At 39.8% G+C, this 18,494-nt stretch overlaps 2 protein-coding genes across 2 annotated transcripts; both read left to right on the top strand.

Annotated features, from left to right (window-relative positions):
• LOC107620489 lies at window positions 846-1,403 on the top strand. The gene has a single exon (XM_016322640.1). It carries the CDS (start codon window positions 846-848, stop codon window positions 1,401-1,403), a length of 558 nt encoding a protein of 185 aa, XP_016178126.1.
• LOC107620490 (ATP-dependent DNA helicase PIF1-like) lies at window positions 1,897-2,419 on the top strand. The gene is made up of 2 exons (XM_016322641.1): window positions 1,897-2,020; window positions 2,115-2,419. The coding sequence occupies exons 1-2, from the start codon at window positions 1,897-1,899 to the stop codon at window positions 2,417-2,419; spliced, it is 429 nt and encodes a 142-aa protein (XP_016178127.1).

An 18,494-nucleotide genomic window follows, 5' to 3' on the forward strand; every position in this document is an offset into this window, starting at 1 on the left:
TCAAGTCTCCGGTTCGTTTTATCGCACTTTTCGTCATGAACTTGGTGATTTCATGATGTTTAAGGACAACTATGGGAATGAGTTTCGCGTCATGTTAGACAAGGTTGGTAACAATGCTTTTTTTTTTCGAGGGATTTCGTTCCATGGTTGCCGCGTACAACATAAGGCATGGGGTTTGGTTGCGCGCCTACTATGAAGGTGACGGCACTCTATGCACCTCTATAAGGAACCTTGACAGATCCCTCATTGTATATCCAAAGCCACATTCTCGAAGCAGCTTCGCTGTCCCAGCAATCAGTAGTGTTAATCCTCACCGTACCCGCGTCCTTTCTCGTGATGTGATCCATATGGGCGACGTTATACCTCCATTTTCCATTGAATACACTCCTCCGACTTCTCCTGTTCGTAGCAATGCCTTCGGCAGTCCACAATACTCAACCATCAGCCTGGGTTGTCCTGTGTATTTTGCCTCGACTACTTCACACGCGAGTCTCGTGGGCCAAGTTGATCTTGGTTCGCAGAGCCAATCGCTTAGTCAGCCCGCTGCAGGAGGTAACGGCCAAATTTTTTTATATTGTCGAATGGTGTTGGGGATTTCTCTCTCTCCCACAAATATTTGTTTTCTTTTTTTTTAAATCGGTCCAATGGGTATCTAAGCATTAGAAGTTTCTGATCATGCTTTTAGTTGCAGATGCTGGCAGCTTCTCTGCGTGGATTCGTCGTTAGATTTGTTTTCGATCTTTCCTTGTGACCCAGGATTCTCCTACCATGCCTAATCCATCACGCTTGCCGAAATTGAAAAACTTTTGCAGCCGAATGGTAGAAGCCTAAAAGAATTTACTGACATGCTGTTTCCTGAGTATGTTGACTCGACTGAACCTTCCGACACAGTCTTTTTTGATGAGCTCAATTTCGATAGGACAGAGTTGGCAAGTATTTTCGTTGATTTGGTTTCCCGGTTGAATCGAGACCAGCGCGTTGCGTTCGACACAATAGCAAATGCAGTTAGTCGTGGCGCTGGTGGTTTTTTCTTTGTCTGTGGATACAGTGGAACTGATAAGACTTTTCTATGGAATGCATTGTCTGCTTCAATAAGGTCGAAGGGTGATATTGTTCTCAACGTGGCATCCAGTGGCATTGTAGCTCTATGGTTGCCTAATGGGCCAACTGCTCATTCACGCTTTAAGGTTCCACTCAGTGTTAACCAGGACTCAATTTGTAATATAAGGCAAGGCACACTCCTCGCGCGTCTTATTTCATCTGCAAAATTAATTATATGGGATGAGGAACCTATGTTAAATAAATTTTGCTTCGAAGTGCTCGACAAGTGCCTTAAGAATGTTCTTCGTTTGATCGTGGATATAATCCTGATGCTCCATTTGGTGGAAAAATTGTTGTTCTGAGAGGTGATTTTCGTCATATATTGCCTGTGATTCCTCGTGGTTCCCGGGAAGAGATTGTTCATTTGTGTATTAATGCTTCGAACCTGTGACAATCCTGCCAAGTGTTGCAGTTAATTGAAAACATGTGCTGTGGTTCGCAAGATATCCACGGTGTACAATTAGAGGAATTTGCTAAATGGCTACTTCAAATTGGTGACGGGTTACTCGGAGACAGCACCGATGGCGAATCAGTAATTAGAATACCTGACAACTTGCTGTTGGGTATTGAGTATCCATGTCTGCATGATTTGGTGTTATTCGTTTATCCTGACATTTTACTCCATTCTTCTAGCGTGGATTATTTTAAGGGTAGGAGTATATTAGCACCAACACTTGATGTTGTAACTGAAGTAAATAATCATGTGATGTCTTTGATCTCTGGCAACGAGAGGGTTTACTTGACTCTGATACACTAATTAATGAAGATGGTCATCTGGAATCTGAATTATACACAATGAGCACCGAGTCATTGAATGAGTTGAATTGTTCAGGAATTCCCCAACACCGGTTAGTTCTTAAAATTGGTGTTCCTGTGATGCTTCTTCGCAATATTGACCAATCCAATGGACTATACAATGGTACACGAATGCAGGTTAGACGTCTTGGTGACCACGTCATTGAGTGCGTCATATTAGCAGGTCGAAATACTGGTGAGATTGTCTTTATTCCCAGGATTGAACATGTCACCTAATAATGATACATTACCGATTAGGTTTACTCGACGACAGTTTCCGGTTGCGCTTTGCTTTGCGATAACCATAAACAAGTCCCAAGGTCAAATGCTGTCAACCGTTGGCATGTATCTTCCAAGGCCTATTTTTACTCATGGACATCTTTATGTTGTGCTCTCTCGGGTCAGCATGCATTCTAGAATGAAGATATTATCTGTTGGTTCTAACGGCACAGTTTCAGATCATACTATTAATGTTGTCTATAGAGAAGTTTTTACCGGCTTGCTTTCTAACATTCTGCCTTGAACGATTTCTTTGTCATGTAGTCCTTTCGTAATCTTCTCGGTAAGCAGCTCTTTTATTTTCCCGTGCTTGGCACGGGTCTTAAAACTAGTTTACTTTAACCACCGGTCAAGGATGAACTTGGTTAACGCACCCTTCTTTTCTAGCTAATACATTGCATCAAGAATTTCCTCAAATAAGTTTTCGATGATGTGAAGAGCAGAGGATTTTATCCGAGCAATGTGCAAAAACAAAATACAATCATTATACATGCTTTTCAAAACTCTATCACCAATCAACTATTGTATAGAATGTATATTTAGTTCTTATAAAAAATTTAATTATACATTGTAAAAAATTTGAATATTTTTGTTTCGAGAGTTACCTAGAACAGAGTTGTTTTGGGTATGAACATGAGGTCCAAATACCTTTGGCTGATTTGTCTGACGTCTTCTTCTCCAACGAAGATAAATCTGTCCGACGTCTTGGTGATGGTAGGGGTAGTACCTGCAAGAGACTTTGATACTTAAGTTAGCATGGATTTTAGGCATATTTTTAGTAGATTGGTTTCAATAATTTCTGAGGGTGTCAAGATAAATTCAGATGTAGAGTCAATAACCACCTTTAATGGTGGGTTGGTTACTCTTTTTTGGTAAAGAGGTTGCTAAAATCTCCTTTCTAGTGAATTGGAGAGATTGTAGAAGTTAGTTACTTATTTAGATAAATAGAGCTAGACCAGTGTGGCTGAGTCCGACCTCTCTGAGGTCGGGTAGACGTTGATCCGAATAATACTTGTTGATTGGGCTTTATTCATTTTGAACCTAGCTTTAGATTTTGGGCTAGGGTATGAACAGTGCTCGGATTGAGGTCGAGCTTCTTTAGGTCGAACTTAAGCACTTCCAAGTCGGCCTCGAATTCTTGTGGCTTTTGGACGAGCATGTCGAGTTTCTCCTAGGAGCATCAGTCGGGTGCTTGAGGTGATATGATTTTGAACGTTACGTGGTAAGCAAAAATTGAAATTCACGGATACCAGCAAGTGTACTGGATCACTCAAGTAATATCACAGTGAGTGGATATCACTCCCACGAGAATTAAAGAATTGAACAAGCAAATATCAAATTAAATACCTAATTAGATTAAAAGAACCTGGATTGAAGATGGCAAGATTGAGTTTTGCTGAGAACTTTAGAGCTTGAATGATTGAATGCTTACGAATAGAGAATTCGAATGTTGATTTGAGAGAAGACAATGATGGTGAGAGTTAAGGGCTTCAGAGATGTTTATGCTTGTAGAAAAATCAAACCTTGTTTACTTATCTTGAAGTATGCAAAGATCTTTCATGACAAATCTTTAGTAACTGATTTTCAATTTCTTAATTCCTCAGTTTCTCAATAATTAATTAGTTGTCAATTAATCAATTAAAGAGGTTAACTACAAAAGTCGATTTTAGATTCAAATAAGATTTAAAAGTAGTCCTTAGGTCAAATTATATGTCATGTATTCAAGCTAGTCCTGTCCAGCTAAATCTTAGAAGAAAAACACAATTTTCAAAAGTTATTCTAATCCAAATGATATGTCATTTAAAATTAGAGTGATTGAAATTCATGTATGTATCGCAACTAATTGAACCACTATTCCTAGCCAAATTCAAAGAGTCATATGAAAGTTTTCAAACTATAATTCAAATATCAAAATTTTCAACTCAATCATAAAATAGATCAATGCAAAACTTTAAAATAAAATAAACTTAGATTAATAATCCATAGAAAACATAAATAGAGCTCCTAACCCTTTGACAAAGGTTAGTTGCCCATAAAAAAAGTGAAAGGAAACGAAAAGAAAACTATGTTGAAGAATCGAATGTCCTTCTCTGTGAACAAGGTTCACTAATTTATATCCTAAATTCTAGAATTCAAATTCAAACTATCATAATCTTATCTCATAGAAAGAAAGATAAGATAACTATTTACTGACTTCAATTTCAAATTCAAAACAATAATTCAAATCAAATCCTAACAACCAAATTTCTTAAATTTCTAGAAAGAATTGATAACTAATCTTCTAGAGTTTTCAATATTTTGGATATGATTAAAGCTTCTAATGATGTGGATAATTAATCTTGGGCCTTAATTCTTACTTTTTGAGAGTTGTAACTAGTTTTAAGTTGAGCTTGTATTAGAGGAAATTGGGCAAAAAGTCCAAAAACACACTTCCAGGAAAGGACACATGCAGGGCGTGTGATTTGGTGAAGGGGGGACACCCGGCGGAAGAAAGGAGAAAAGAGGGTCCGTTGGGCGTGGGGTGTGTCTGCCGAGCATGGTGGAGGCTTGGAAGGAGTCCGCTGGGCATAGAGGCCATTCGCCAGACGTGGAGGCTGGTCTGCCAGGCATGGGAGTTGGTTCACCAGGTGTGTCCTTGCGTGCATGCTTGCTCCATTTCCTTGTTCCTTAGGGCACGCTTTCTGTAGGCTACAATTTTTCTATACTTGTATTTTCTTTGTGAAAAAGCTTTAATTCTTACTTGTTTTTTAGTAAAAAATTTTTGAAAACACAAAAACACTATCCCAACTCCAAATATTTGATTATTTATTAAATCCTTTAGAAAACATCATAAATTTTATTAAAACCAAAAAAAGTACATGAACAGGAACTTTAAAAATTACTTAAGATGATGTGTCATTATTACATCTTTTCGTCGCCGTTCGTGCATCTTTTTGTTTTACCTTGATAACCGTGCACATCATTAAATGAGGGTAAAAATTACTTTCTTGCCCCTAGTGGCTATGTAAACACAATCCATTTTATCTTTCTCCTTTTTCAACTTCTTACTTCTTCTTCGTTCTTTTCTGTTGTTATTCTATTTTTCTGAGATGAATTTTCCTTCAAGATTTCTCTATGATGAATTTTCCTTCAAGATTTCTCAATCTTGAAGCTTTATATTGGGTATGCGCTGCTCGGGATCATTTGCTTACACTGCCTATTTAGTGTATTTTCCTGTGTTCACCGCTAAGGTTGGTATTTTCTTTCTTTGTTTTTCTTTTTGTAATGGTGCTTTTTGATATATTCTGTATTTTTGGTAATGTTACCTTGCTGTTACGTATGAAAAAATGGCTTCTTCTCACTGCTTGTTGAAGTTTCCTTATTTTCTTGAAGATGTATCTGCTACTATTACTGTGATGATTGTTTTATTTGTGGAGAGTTTTGTAAACTTTGAATTTGTAGTTCCCTTAATCCTTGCAATTTTGTTGGTTCCGGGGGTTTACCCTCAAATGGTGTCGTTTCTATTTTGATGATGGTGCCATTTTAATATCTTAGTTCTCATGTTGTTGCAATAGGGATTTAGGAGAACGGTCTGACTTCATGGTAAGTTTTCTTTGCTTTGCTCTCGTAGGTATTAATGTCCCGATATGAATACAAAGTGTACAAGATGTCACTCGTACGGGTTGTGAGAAGGATCGAAGACCGGCTAGTCTTGATGATGATGGGTTGGACTCTTAGAGCGACTGGGGGTGGTACCTACAAAGACACTCCAACCTTCAAGTCATAATGGATCCAAGAGGTAAGTGAGGATTGAGAATGTGTAACGTACCTGAGGGAGCACTTGCCTCCCTTTATATAGTTTGCAGTTGTTATCTTATCTTATCTTGTTAGCTAAGATAAGAGAAGCATTTGAATTTGAATATCGGTCAGATAGTCATGCTTACCGGGCCGGTTTGGACCGCGGTGGTGGCTTGATCCCGGTGTATCTAGGTTGTAGCTGATTTGAGGGGGACCCAGGAATTGGGTCCGGAATAGTTGCTCCCGAAGTGAGAGAGCTGGTGGGCTCGGTCTTGCTGCTTGGGAGAGCCTGGTTGTGCAAACCGTGAGCTTGGGTGTCCACGAGTTTGTCTTGGGTGAGAAAAACCCTTCTCTGGTCGATTATTGGAGCCGAGTGTCCGGGCTGTGCATCTTGGTCATCTTTGGGGACGTTTGTTGGGTCCGAAAATTTTCTCGTGTTAAGGGGTGATGAGATCTCAAGTCGCTGGACCATTGCGCTCCTTCCAAGGAGTGTTCTGTCCATTGCGTTTTTCAATGCATTATAATGACGCTTAGTGGGAGGACAGAGGTTTCGTTGTGTTTTTTTCCTTTTTGTCCCCCCCCCACCTTTTTATATTTCTTTTTGAAGAATGTTGGGGGCTTTATTTTTCATTTGGAACCACTTCTTCTCTTTCCATCTTTTTTTCTCTTTCTGGCACAAGACTTTCTATGCGGATTTCTTTAGCATTGCTTTGAACATCCAGTGGTGGTACTTCTCTGCACATTTGTCACTTTGCCTCTTCCTTTTTTGAGAATTAAGTTGGTGTATTCTGATTACTTTATTTTGCTTCTGCATTAGTGCTTTGTTTACTATTTTGTGTAATTTTGCATGCTTTTGTGTTTATCAAAGGGGAAAATGCTTGACTAGGATATCGCAATTTGGTGTAGTTTTAAGTGTTTTTCGATATGATGCTTCTATTATAGCCTTAGTATGGTTTAGGAATCCTCTGTGTATTTTGATTTTTCAGAGTAGTGGGCTGGCAGTGGGAAAATCCTAATTTAGATACAGGTATGGTGCGACGAAAGGGAATTCAGGGGAACCCATGTAAGAACTGGGATTTTTCACGTAAAACCATTTTTATAAAAATAATAAGTTAAGTGCCCGAGATAGACTCAAAATTTAGAAGTTTTAATTTAAAAATAAGAAGGTAAAATTTGGTTTCAATGAATTTTTCTGAGTCAGAAAATGTATTTTCTGCAAAAGACCGAGAACCGGCAGCCGAACCGGTCGAACCGGTTTAAGCCTACCTGGTATTGTGTTTTGAGAAAAATAAGATTTAGAAAATTGGTTTATTGTTTTAAAAGGAAAAAAATAATTTTTAGAATTGAAAACCAGGCACTAATCTTAAAGGTTTTGGCCCAAAGTGGGTCAAACGGGCTAAAAATGCTAACGGATTTGACCGGACCCAAACCGGGCCCAAGGTCCAACATATATAAGCTCACTTAATGAGCTTTTCAGCTCATTCTCCACCCCAAATGAGAGAGAGCTCGGATTGAGAGAGAAGAGAGGTGAGAGTGGGGTTTCACTATTCACCTCCACCTTCCGGGAGCCATAACTTTTGATCCGGAGCTCCGATTGATGAGCCGTTTACGGCCATGTGAAGCTCTTGATGAGCTCTTCCTTTCTATCTAAAGATACCTGGTAAGAAATTGCTGTTCACTCTCCAGTTTCATGCCCTAGATTTCTGCGTGTTTTGGGTTTAGTTTTTGAGCAAGTTTTGTGGTTTTGCTTGCTTAGGTGGTCTCTAGTAGCGGGTAATTATTGGATTTTAATCCTAATCTCGTTGGGTAAGGTAAGGTTTCACTAAACCCTCGGGTTTAGTTATTATATGTATCTTAGGTTTTGATATATATATATATGTATGTTATATGATGTTAGATTAAGTTTTGGTGTTTGTTGGGGTTGGTTGAGGCTTTGGATCAAGCTTGGTGGCTTCGTTTTGGTGTTTAGTGCATTTGGGAATCGGCCAAGGTATGGTTTCGGTTTTCTTTATGTAATATGTAATGTTTCTGAAAACTTAGGCTAATTGACCCTAAGATAGGATTGAATATTATTGGTGTATGAATATTTAAATGATAATTGATGTTAATTATTGGTTGTATTGGATTAGTGTGGTTAATGATAATTATTGGGAATTATTGGTGTTAATGAGTATTGATGATTGGTGTTGTGGATGAGGGTTGTTGATATGGTTGTTGAGTTGTTAAATATTGAGGTATGATGATTTATGATGAATGGATGAACTTTGGTTATGTTGATGAAAGTGTTGCATGGTAATTGATGATTTGGAATGGGTGATAAATGGCTATATTGATGTTGGTAGTTGGATATGGGAGATTGATATTGAAATTGATGATAGAATAATGATTGTGAATGTTTTGGTTGGAAAATTGTTTGTAATGTTATATGTTTCAGAATTGAGATTGAGAATGATGAAGTGTAATGGAAAAATTGGTGTGAATGATGAATGATAATCCAAAAGGGTAGATTGTATTGTAATTGGAAGTTTGATATTGTTTTGGTTGGATGTGGTTTGTGAAAGTTGGTAAATTGAGATATGTGAATTGGGTTGGATTTAGAGTTGTTGAATGGCTTAAAGGTTTTTGAGTTTGAAAAAATGATTGAAGTAGTATTTAGTATGAATTTTGGATTGTTATGGTATGGTTGATATGTGATTGATTTGGTTTTCGATTGAGATTGGTTAAAATTTGAGGTTATGAGGTTTTGGGTAAAAAAAATAGATTTTTGGTGAACTTTGTCTGATCATAAATTTTGTCTCCATTTTCAAAATTTGTTGAATTTGGTTTAGAATTAAAGATTATTGAAAATTCTTCGATTTGATATAAGGTTTGTAAAATTTGGAATTTTGTAGAGGAAGTTATGATCATTCAAAGATTAGTGTCGAAATCTAAAATTCTGCAGAGTTGCAGAATTTTGTGATTTTTGGTATGTGCGCACGAACAGCCTTGTGCGCATGCACACACCAATGGAGTTTTACAACTTGTGCGTACGCACAGCACTGTGCGCACGCACACGTTGGAAAAGTCAGTCTGTTGGGGGTGCTAGCACAGGTTGTACGAGTGAACAGACATTGTGAATTTTGGTACCTGTGCGTACGCACACCCCTGTGCGTACGCACACGTTTTGAAACTTCCTGGGCATGCGCACGCACACTCCTGTGTGTACGCACATGTCCTGTTTCTCAAACTTAAACTTTGTTTTTAACTATTTCACCTTTTCAACAAGCTTGTAAGCTTCTGTGACACCATCTTAAGACTCTTGGGCTTATTCTTGTGCATTGAAACATGGGAAGAGTCTTAGGAGAATTTATTTGGGTTTTACTTTAAAAAGTTAGCAAACGGAGGTTTAGGTTTCTGGTGTATTGAGGATGAGTTTGGTTGAGAGAGAAGGAAGAGTAGTGAACTTGGTGATTGCTGACAGCGAATTGAGAAATTGATGAACTAATGAGTTTGGAATGAAAAATTATGAACTGATGATGGTTGTAATGAGTTGAGAACTTGGAAAGTGATTTGAGATGAGAATCGGTGATGACTGGTGATGATTTGAGGACAAAGAAGTTATTGGATTGTTGAGAGTGTGCGGAGCCTATATCTCCAGCGTGGCAGATTGTTCTGCTGCATGACTAGTTGTTGTTGAGAGTGTGCGGAGCCTATATCTCCGGCGTGGCAAATTTTTCTGCTGCATGACTAGTTGTTGTTGAGAGTGTGCGGGGTCTATATCCCCGGCGTAGCAGATTGTTCTGCTGCATGATTTATTGTGGTTGGTTCCTTCTCTGCTGCAGGAAGTGTGCTGGGCCTATATCCCTGACGTAGTAGACTCCCTACTACATGAGTGTGCAGGGCACTATATCTCTGGCGTGGCAAAAAAGGCTACATCCGAGAGGATGTGTCGGGTTGGCATTTACGGACCGACAAGTGATATCACGAGCCAGTAGGATAGACATTCATCATATGCATCTTCTATATGCTTGTTTGCTTTGATTACTTGAGTTTGCCTAATTGTATAATATGCCTACTTGCTTCTTGAATTACTTGTTATATATTTGAATATTACCTGTGTTTTACTTACTTGCATTATCTGTGTTTGTCTGGTGCTGAGGAGGTTAGGTAGGCGGTGGCGCGAGGATCGCACGGAGGTTAGATTGACAAAGGCTGTGGGATACAGCGGTGTGATTAGTATTAGTTAGAATTTTTCTAAGTTTAGATAATCCAGTTTATGGATTAAGTTCTTTATTTATTTATTTTTTTCTAAGCTTGAATATCCGTATGTAATGTGAAGTTCTAGGATTGCCTTCGGCGTCCCAGAGCCTTACATCTTACATCATTGGGCACTGTTACCATACTGAGAACCTCCGGTTCTCATTCCATACTTTGTTGTTGTTGTTTTTCAGATGCAGGTCGTAATCTACTTCGGTGAGATTGCGGATATGGTGGCAGAGTGGAGTATGGTTCGTTCCTTGTTTATTTCTGTTTTACTTTCATCATAGTATTCTCTCACCTTTTGTATATTTATCTTTATGGCCTTAGAGGCTTATTTGAGAGATAGGTTGTATAAGCTGTTTTAATTCTAAAACTCTGTATCTTTCTATTTGTAACTAGTCGGCTTAAACTCCGCAAGCTGCAGTTAGTTCTCTATGATTATTATATTCTTATATTTATATATGTTTTATTCTCTTATACCTATACCTTGTATCTTATGCGTTAGATTCGTGTGAACGTTTTACGCTTTTGTAATTCTGTCTTTGAGCTTAATCCTTTATCAGGCTTCTATAATATATTATTCTCTTCTATATATAAATATGTATATGCCTAAGAATTGTCGTAAACCTTGATTAACCTTCGCTTTACGGGTAGAGGTAAGGCTTAGGGTAATTGGGGTGTTACAACATGACATTAAGTGAAATAAAATTAACAAATTATAGTCCTATAAAGCAAGATTTTGTTTCCAACATGCCCTCTCGGTTGGATGAGGGGGACTTCTAGAGGCTCTGTGATGAAGGGGCCGTGTTAGACGGTGAGGTGGCGGGGCGGTACGATTTGGCGCTTGCCGATGAAAATGAAAGGGTTTGCTATCTCAATTTGTATTCCCTCATGTCCCGGACTGGATTTGGGTTCACAATCCTCTGTTTACTAAGTTAGAGGTTCAGCTACCATTTTTTGAATTTCAGATGGCTCTCTTGAACTGGGTTTCTGCAACACCATCTCAATTGCATCTGAACAGTTGGGCAGCTATTCGGACTTTTGAGCTGGTTTGTAATTTTTTAGAGTTGCCAGCTCGGGTCGGAGTTTTCTTGTTTTTCTTCTTGTTGACCATTCTACATAAGGAAGGAAAACATAGGAAAGGGTATATTTCTTTTCAGGCACAAACGAACCACCGACTCTTCGACCTGTTCGAGGACTCGTTTCATAGGTTCAAGTTGGAGTACTTCAAGGTCCGACCTGTCAAGGGTTGTCACCCTTTTTGGTTGTTGCCGGAGGGGGAGCGTCGGATTTGTCCGTATTGGAACTTTGGTGCCGGGGCTTCCTACATGACGAGGGTGACCTATGGGGGGCTGGCACTCAAAAACAGAGAGATTGTCGATGTCTTCTTGGCTCTCTTCGGGAATCGACCTCTGAATCCTTGTGATGTGATGGGAGATCCCGAGGCAGGTAGATCTTGCGTTGGTAGGTTTTTGCTTTTTTTTTTGTGTTTTGAGTGTTTTGTATTTTGATTATGTAACTTATTTATTTTTCTGTTTCCCTTGCCTTGCGGTTGGAATGCCTGACGGGATAACGACCTTGCGGTGCTTGAAGTTTGCTTTTGTGGAGACTCCGGAGGCTAAAGTCAAGGGGTCCTCTCATTCAACCCCTCCGGTGGCTTCTGTCCTGAGCTCTCAGACGGTCTTGCAAGAGATCGTCTAAAAGAAGGTTACTGGGGATGACTAGCCTCAAGAGATTCTGATCCCGGAGCCTGATTGGAAACATAAGAGGCCAGAGGGAGGTGACCACGAGGGGGGTTAGTATGGGCGTGGTCACCCCCTATGTAATGGATAGGCCTTTCAATGCTCTCGGTTTTATCGACCGACATCTTCTGCCTGGTAACTGACAAGTTCTTTAATAATTGCGAGATTTGGGCCAGGCCAAATCTGTCTATTATCCAAAAATTCGAGCCGGCACTTTCACAAACCTTCTATTTGGATGGGAAGCTTTGGCAGGCTCAGGAGAATACGGTCATTCTAAAAGGGCAGCTGGAGGCAGCTGAGGTCGCTCGGGCGATGGTGGCCAAGGATGCTGGTCCTAAGATACTAAGGTTGTCAGAGCGGGAGATCGAACTATCGATCCAGGTTGCTAGGGCTTAAAAGCTGGCTGCCGATGCTGAGGCCGCGGTTGTTGCTGCCCGTTCAGAGGCAGACACGGCAAAAGTTGAGGTGGAGACTTTGAAGAAGCAGAATGCCGACCTTCTAGCTGATGCATGGACGGCGGTCAGGGCTACCGAGAACACTCTGAAGGTGCAACTCTTGGTTCTGGGTCCGGGTGTAGACGTGTCCATGATGGGAGCCTTCCGGACCTGGAGTAGCTCGCTTCTATTTTTATGTTTTATTTGACAAGTTTGTAAGCAATTTGTTCGGCTTTGCATTCTTTTTAGAACAATTTTAACTTTTTCGAGTTTGTAAGCCATTTTCTTGGCTCGTTGAGCTATGTTTTGATGACCTCTTGGTGGGCTCATTTACTTATGCATGAATAGTAGGCCTTTTTGAGAGAGCCGTTTTTGATATTTATGTTTATTTTCTTTTTTTGGGATATCTGTTTGTGTTGGCCTCAGTGATGATCGAACCCTGGGGGTAGCCGTTTAAAAGGAAAATGATTTTATTAAGGGTTAGGCCACATTATACAAATTTTCTTTCAATCCTTCCAACTCAAGAGTTCCTTTTAATCAACTCCCCATCAAGTAAGGAAACTACTCACGCATTGTAAATAAAGAATCCATAGCGCATGAAAGGGAATTAAAAGAAGACATGATTGTTCGAATTGAAATTGAATTAAAAAGAAATAATTCTTGCATTAAATAATCATAAAAGTATCTGAATGACGAAATTGAACATAACAAGAACATGGAAGAATAGAACCAAGTTAAGAGAACAAACTAGAATGATGAAGTCTTGATGAGGAAATAACTCTTCTCACTGTTCCAATGCTAAGACCAATTGAAAATTAAAATTCTAAAAACTAGAGAGAAAAAACCTAAGAGAGTGAAAAACTAGATCTAAAACTGCTGAATGAATGTGTGTGTTGTTTCTGCATATTCTCTGACTCTAGTCTGCTGTTCTGGGCCAAAAACTGGGCCGAAATAAGGTCCAAAATCGCCCCCAGCGGATTCTGCAGATTATGCAGATCGCACATGTCACGCGATCGCGTCGTCCATGTGGACGCGTCGCTTGCGCTTTTCCTTTCCACGCGTTCGCGTCATCCATGCTACCGCGTCGCTTGCGCTTTCCAATCCGCGCAGCCGTGCAAGCCATGCAGCCGCGTCACTGCGAATTACGCTCCTTCGCGCGGTCGCGTGAGCCATGCGACCACGTCACTTCTCGTTGGTTATCTCCTCAAATTCTTGTGTTCCTTCCATTTTTGCTAGCTTCCTCTCCAATCTCCATCTCATTCATGCCCTATAGGGCCTGAAACACTTGACACACAGATCACGGCATTGAATGGAATAAAGGAGAATTAAAAGTAAATAATTGAAGTCTCTAGGAAGCAATTTTCAAACATGTACTGAATTTAGGAAGGAAATCTAAATGTATGCTAAATTGATGAATAAGTGGGCAAGGATCATGACAAAACCACACAATTAAACACAATATAAACCATAAAATAGTGGTTTATCAACCTCCCCACACTTAAACATTAGCATGTCCTCATGCTAAATTGAAGGAGACAAGGAAATAAGTATGAACATGCAGAAACTCATGAAATGCAATGAAATCATATATATATAAATAAATGCAACTATATGATTATTGTCCACTTGATCAAAAGTAAATAAGCCCTTCAAAACAGTTACAAATCAAATTCCACTAATTCTATCATCATACAATAAAACCGATAAAAGTGCAAGAAGATAGCTTATGAAAGCAGGAAACATGAAAATTCAAGCATTGAACCCTCACTGATAATGTATGTATGCTCTAATCTCTAGTGTATAGGGTAATCACTCTATTCTTCTCTAGTCATGTTTTCTAACTTTTGTTTTTCTCTTAACCAATAAAAAATAGTTAATATACCAATGCAAACATCATGAGGTCTTTTTAGGGTTGTAATGGGGCTAAGGTGCAGGTAAGGATATACATATGGCTAAGTGAGCTTTATAAATTGAATCTTTAATTAACCTAAGCTCTCATCTAATATACATATATTCTATATGCTTTTAAATTCATGCTTAGCTACCCATAATTCCCTTTTTCAACCCATACTCATGTTTCAACTTTGTATTTTAATTCTATCATATGTGCATTGATCTTTGAATTCTGAATTTAACATTGGGGTAATTTTGTCCCCTTATTTATTTGTTTATCATCTTTTTTTTTTAAAGAAATAAATAAAGCTTATCAACGCACATAGATTTTTGATTCTTATAGTTTCACATGAATAGGTATCCAAATTCCCTTTAAATTTTCATGACACATCCCCTTAACAACTTTTGTTTCCACAATTTCCCATACTTAACTTGTACACACAATTCTATCTTAAGCTAACCAAAGATTCAATTTGGGATATGCAATTGTTTTTTAGCTTAAGGTTAGTAATGTGGTAAAATATAGAACAAATGGGGTTTTAAAGGCTCAAAGTGGTTAACAAGGGTAATTGAGAAGGGTAGGCTTGATTTGGATAAGTGAGTTTAAACAAGTAATGGCCTCAATCATGTGCAAGCATGTAAATATAATAAATATTGGACATATAAGATAAAACAAAATATAGATTACAATCATAGAGAAGTAAACACACAAGAATAAAATAATTATGGTTAAATGATGTAACCATACATAAAGGCTCAAATCTTTCACAGGTTGTGTGTTCTTTGGCTCAAACATCATGTTCCAAATACAACTCAAGCAGATTTATCATAAAAATTTTTGAAAAATTAGTGAAATTTTATTCCAAAGATAGATTTTTAAAAGAAACTTATTGTCTTTTCAATCAAGTAGAACATGCATACAACTATTCTAACCTATGCAATTTATTCTATTCTATAAAAGAAAGAAAAATCTAACTAAAATATCCTAATTATTGGTGCCAGAGAAGAGAATTTACCTCCGGAAGTCAGGTACTGACCGACCTCCCCACACTTAAGGCTTTGCACCGTCATCGGTGCCATCTGTCAGGAACAGGGGTGGGCTGGTGGCAGTATCTCCACAGTCGGGATCATCATGGCTCCCGGTGCTGGTAAAAGTAGTGGAGTCCGGGGTGTCTGAGTCTCTGAAGCGTCCCTTGAGTAGCTCCTTGAGGTGTTTGAATCGGCGCTCGTTACGGCGCTCTCTCATCTTTGCTTTCTGTTCTTGCCGATCCAACCGTTGGTGTCCCCAGCTCTGTAGGAGACTCCGGCTGCTGAGACAAGATCTGAGACCAAGGTGGGGAAAGGTAAGTTGCCCGCAATTTGTACGTGTTCCATAGCATTCCGGATATGTCTTGAGAGATTCAGAGGTTGGTTTGTAAGGATGCACCATAGTAGAACAACCATGTCTACAGTGAAAGAGGACTCATGAGTGCTCGGAAAGACGTAATGGGACATGATCTGTGCCCATACGCGAGCCTCCAAGGTAAGTGCGGAAGCCAAGATTTCCTTAGGGCGGGTACGGTGGTATCCGTAAATCCAACGGCTGCCAGGTAATGCAATGACTCCGAGAACGGAGTCCTAGTCAAATTGGTATCTCTGGCGCTGAAGGGTGGCTTCTTGAAAAGCGTCCATTCCTGTTGGAATAGGGGGAAGACTCAGAACTTACTGAATGGCCTCTTCTGTGATGGGGACTTGCTTCTGCCAGACATAAACAGACTGCAGGGTCGGTATGTAGAAGTTGGAGTAGAACTCAACTACCCAAGAGAGATTGACCTGCCTTGGCTGTCTCCGTAGAAAACCCCATTGTCTTTGCTCAATTTGCGGCTCAACAAAGGCGGCAATATTGGACGGGAGGATAAGAAGGTATTCATTGTTATAGTTCCTTTCGGCTAGGATAGGGAACATCTGCTCACAGTAGCGATTGGGAAATCGCGCAGTGTCCTTTGCTGGAAAGGCTTTCTCCTTGTCGTCAACCTTTATTATCCTCTTAACTCTTTTTGTCGAGGGCTTGACTGCGGTCGAAGAAGGCTCTGCCACTAATGCTCTTTTAGTTCCTCTTCTTGCTGGTGGTTTGGGAAGAGCTTTCTCTTTTCCTTTCTTGGTGGCCATCCTGAAAGAAGAGAAGAGAAAGGAAATTAAATTTAAAGAGATAGAGCAAGGAAGAGGGTATTGTAAGTGATAGTCAATGCACAATAAAGATAAATGGCATTAACACATGGTCCGGATTACATGTGAAAAGCTCATCAATGGAAATATAGCAAGTGCATGTAGGACAAGGGAATGCAAGAGGTTTATTGGCATGCAGGCAAAGGCATGAGTAGCATAGATCAAGCATTACTTTGTAACAAACCATCACGTTTGTATTGACAATTGAATTCAATTAATAAAATAATAAGGAAAAGTTGTGAAAAGCAAGCATTGAATAGTATAGTAACATAGAGAAGTGCATAATGCTATATGGGCATTTTCACAAACACATGGCGTGCATGTTAAACAAGATAAAAAAAGTATGAAATTGAACATGCAAGCAATCCCTTAAAAGTAATAATTGTCAATTGAATTGTAACAAGTCACAAGCATATAATGAGGGATAATGACTCAAAAAATTTCTAACACCATGTAAAAAGGGAAAAGAAGAATAAAGAAAAATAAAAGTTCGAAAAGAAAAAGAAAAGAAAAAGAATATAATAATATATACATAATATAATAAGAATGATAGAAAAGAGAAGAAGGAAGAAGAAGGTAAAACCTTGTTAATAGTGGTGAGAGAGATAGAGAGTGAAAGGTGAGGTAGAAGGGAAAGGGGGAAAGAAGAAAGAAGGAGGGAAAAGAAAAATTAGGATTTGGAGAAAAGAAAGATAAGATAATTTGGCAATTGAGGTTTAGCTGTGCGGCGCATGCGACGCGGCCGCGGAAGGCACACGTTCGCGTGGGTACGCATCAGGGAAGGGGACGCGATCGCGTCTGTCACATGCTCGCGTGACCTATGTTGTGCTGCTGGCGCGAGTGCAGCCTCGCTCCAGCACAACTCTCTGTTCGATTCATTTTAATTGCCAAAATTGGGTGACGCGATCGCGTGGGTCATGCGATCGCGAGTGTGCGTCAGAAAGTAATTGACGCAGCCGCGTTGGCGACGCGGTCGCGTGACAAGGATTGTGCTTGCAGCACCAATCCAGCACCACTCTCGCACAATATAGCATTGTGCACCCTTTTACGTCAAAAACGCAGGGCACGCAGCCGCGTGGGGCACGCGGTCGCGGGGGAGGCTATGATTCCCATGCGACGCGAACGCGTCAGGGATGCGGTCGCGTGGTGGTCAAATTGTGCCATTGGCACGACTCCAGCGCTCCTCCTGCGTAACTTTCTGTTCATTTTTTTTCTTTACTCCCCCTGCCACGCGGACGCGTTGCTGGTGCGATCGCGTCGCGCAGCGAAAATGTTTTTATTTTTTATTTTTTATTTTTTTTAAAGAAAGATAAAGACATGCATATGAAAGAGCACGAAAGCACGAATAAAGAGAAGAGTTATTTAAAGAAGAAAAACTAAAAGTGAAGAAAAGAACGATCTTACCGCGGTGGGTTGTCTCCCACTAAGCACTTTGCTTTTACGTCCGTAAGTTGGACACTCCAATAGCTCAATCTGCTGCGATGTGGGGATCTTCCAAGCGGAAGATCTCAAGCTCCTTATTTTTCTGCACCTTCTCACCATGGTACAGCTTCAGACGTTGTCCATTAACCTTAATAAGTTCAGAGCTTGAAGGATGGCTTAGGTGATAAACTCCGTACGGTTCAGCCTTCTCTATTCTGTATGGACCTTCCCATTTTGATCTCAACTTACCGGGCATGAGCCTCAGTCGAGATTTGTAAAGGAGAACAAAATCTCCAGGTTGGAACTCTCTCTTCTTGATGTTTTGATCATTCACAGCTTTCATTTTTTCCTTGTATATTCTGGAGTTCTCATAAGCTTCCAGGCGAAGGTTCTCCAGTTCCTGCAGTTGCAACTTTCTTTCAGCTCCAGCATTCTCAATTCCCATGTTACACTCCTTAACTGCCCAGAAGGCTCTGTGTTCTATTTCAACTGGGAGATGGCAAGCTTTTCCATAAACCAAGCGGAAGGGACTCATCCCAATGGGTGTCTTGTATGCTGTTCTATATGCCCACAGTGCATCTTGTAGTCTGGTGCTCCAGTCTTTTCT

The sequence above is a fragment of the Arachis ipaensis genome, chromosome B10 (genome assembly GCF_000816755.2).
Source record: "Arachis ipaensis cultivar K30076 chromosome B10, Araip1.1, whole genome shotgun sequence".
In the NCBI taxonomy this organism is placed as follows: Eukaryota; Viridiplantae; Streptophyta; class Magnoliopsida; order Fabales; family Fabaceae; genus Arachis; species Arachis ipaensis.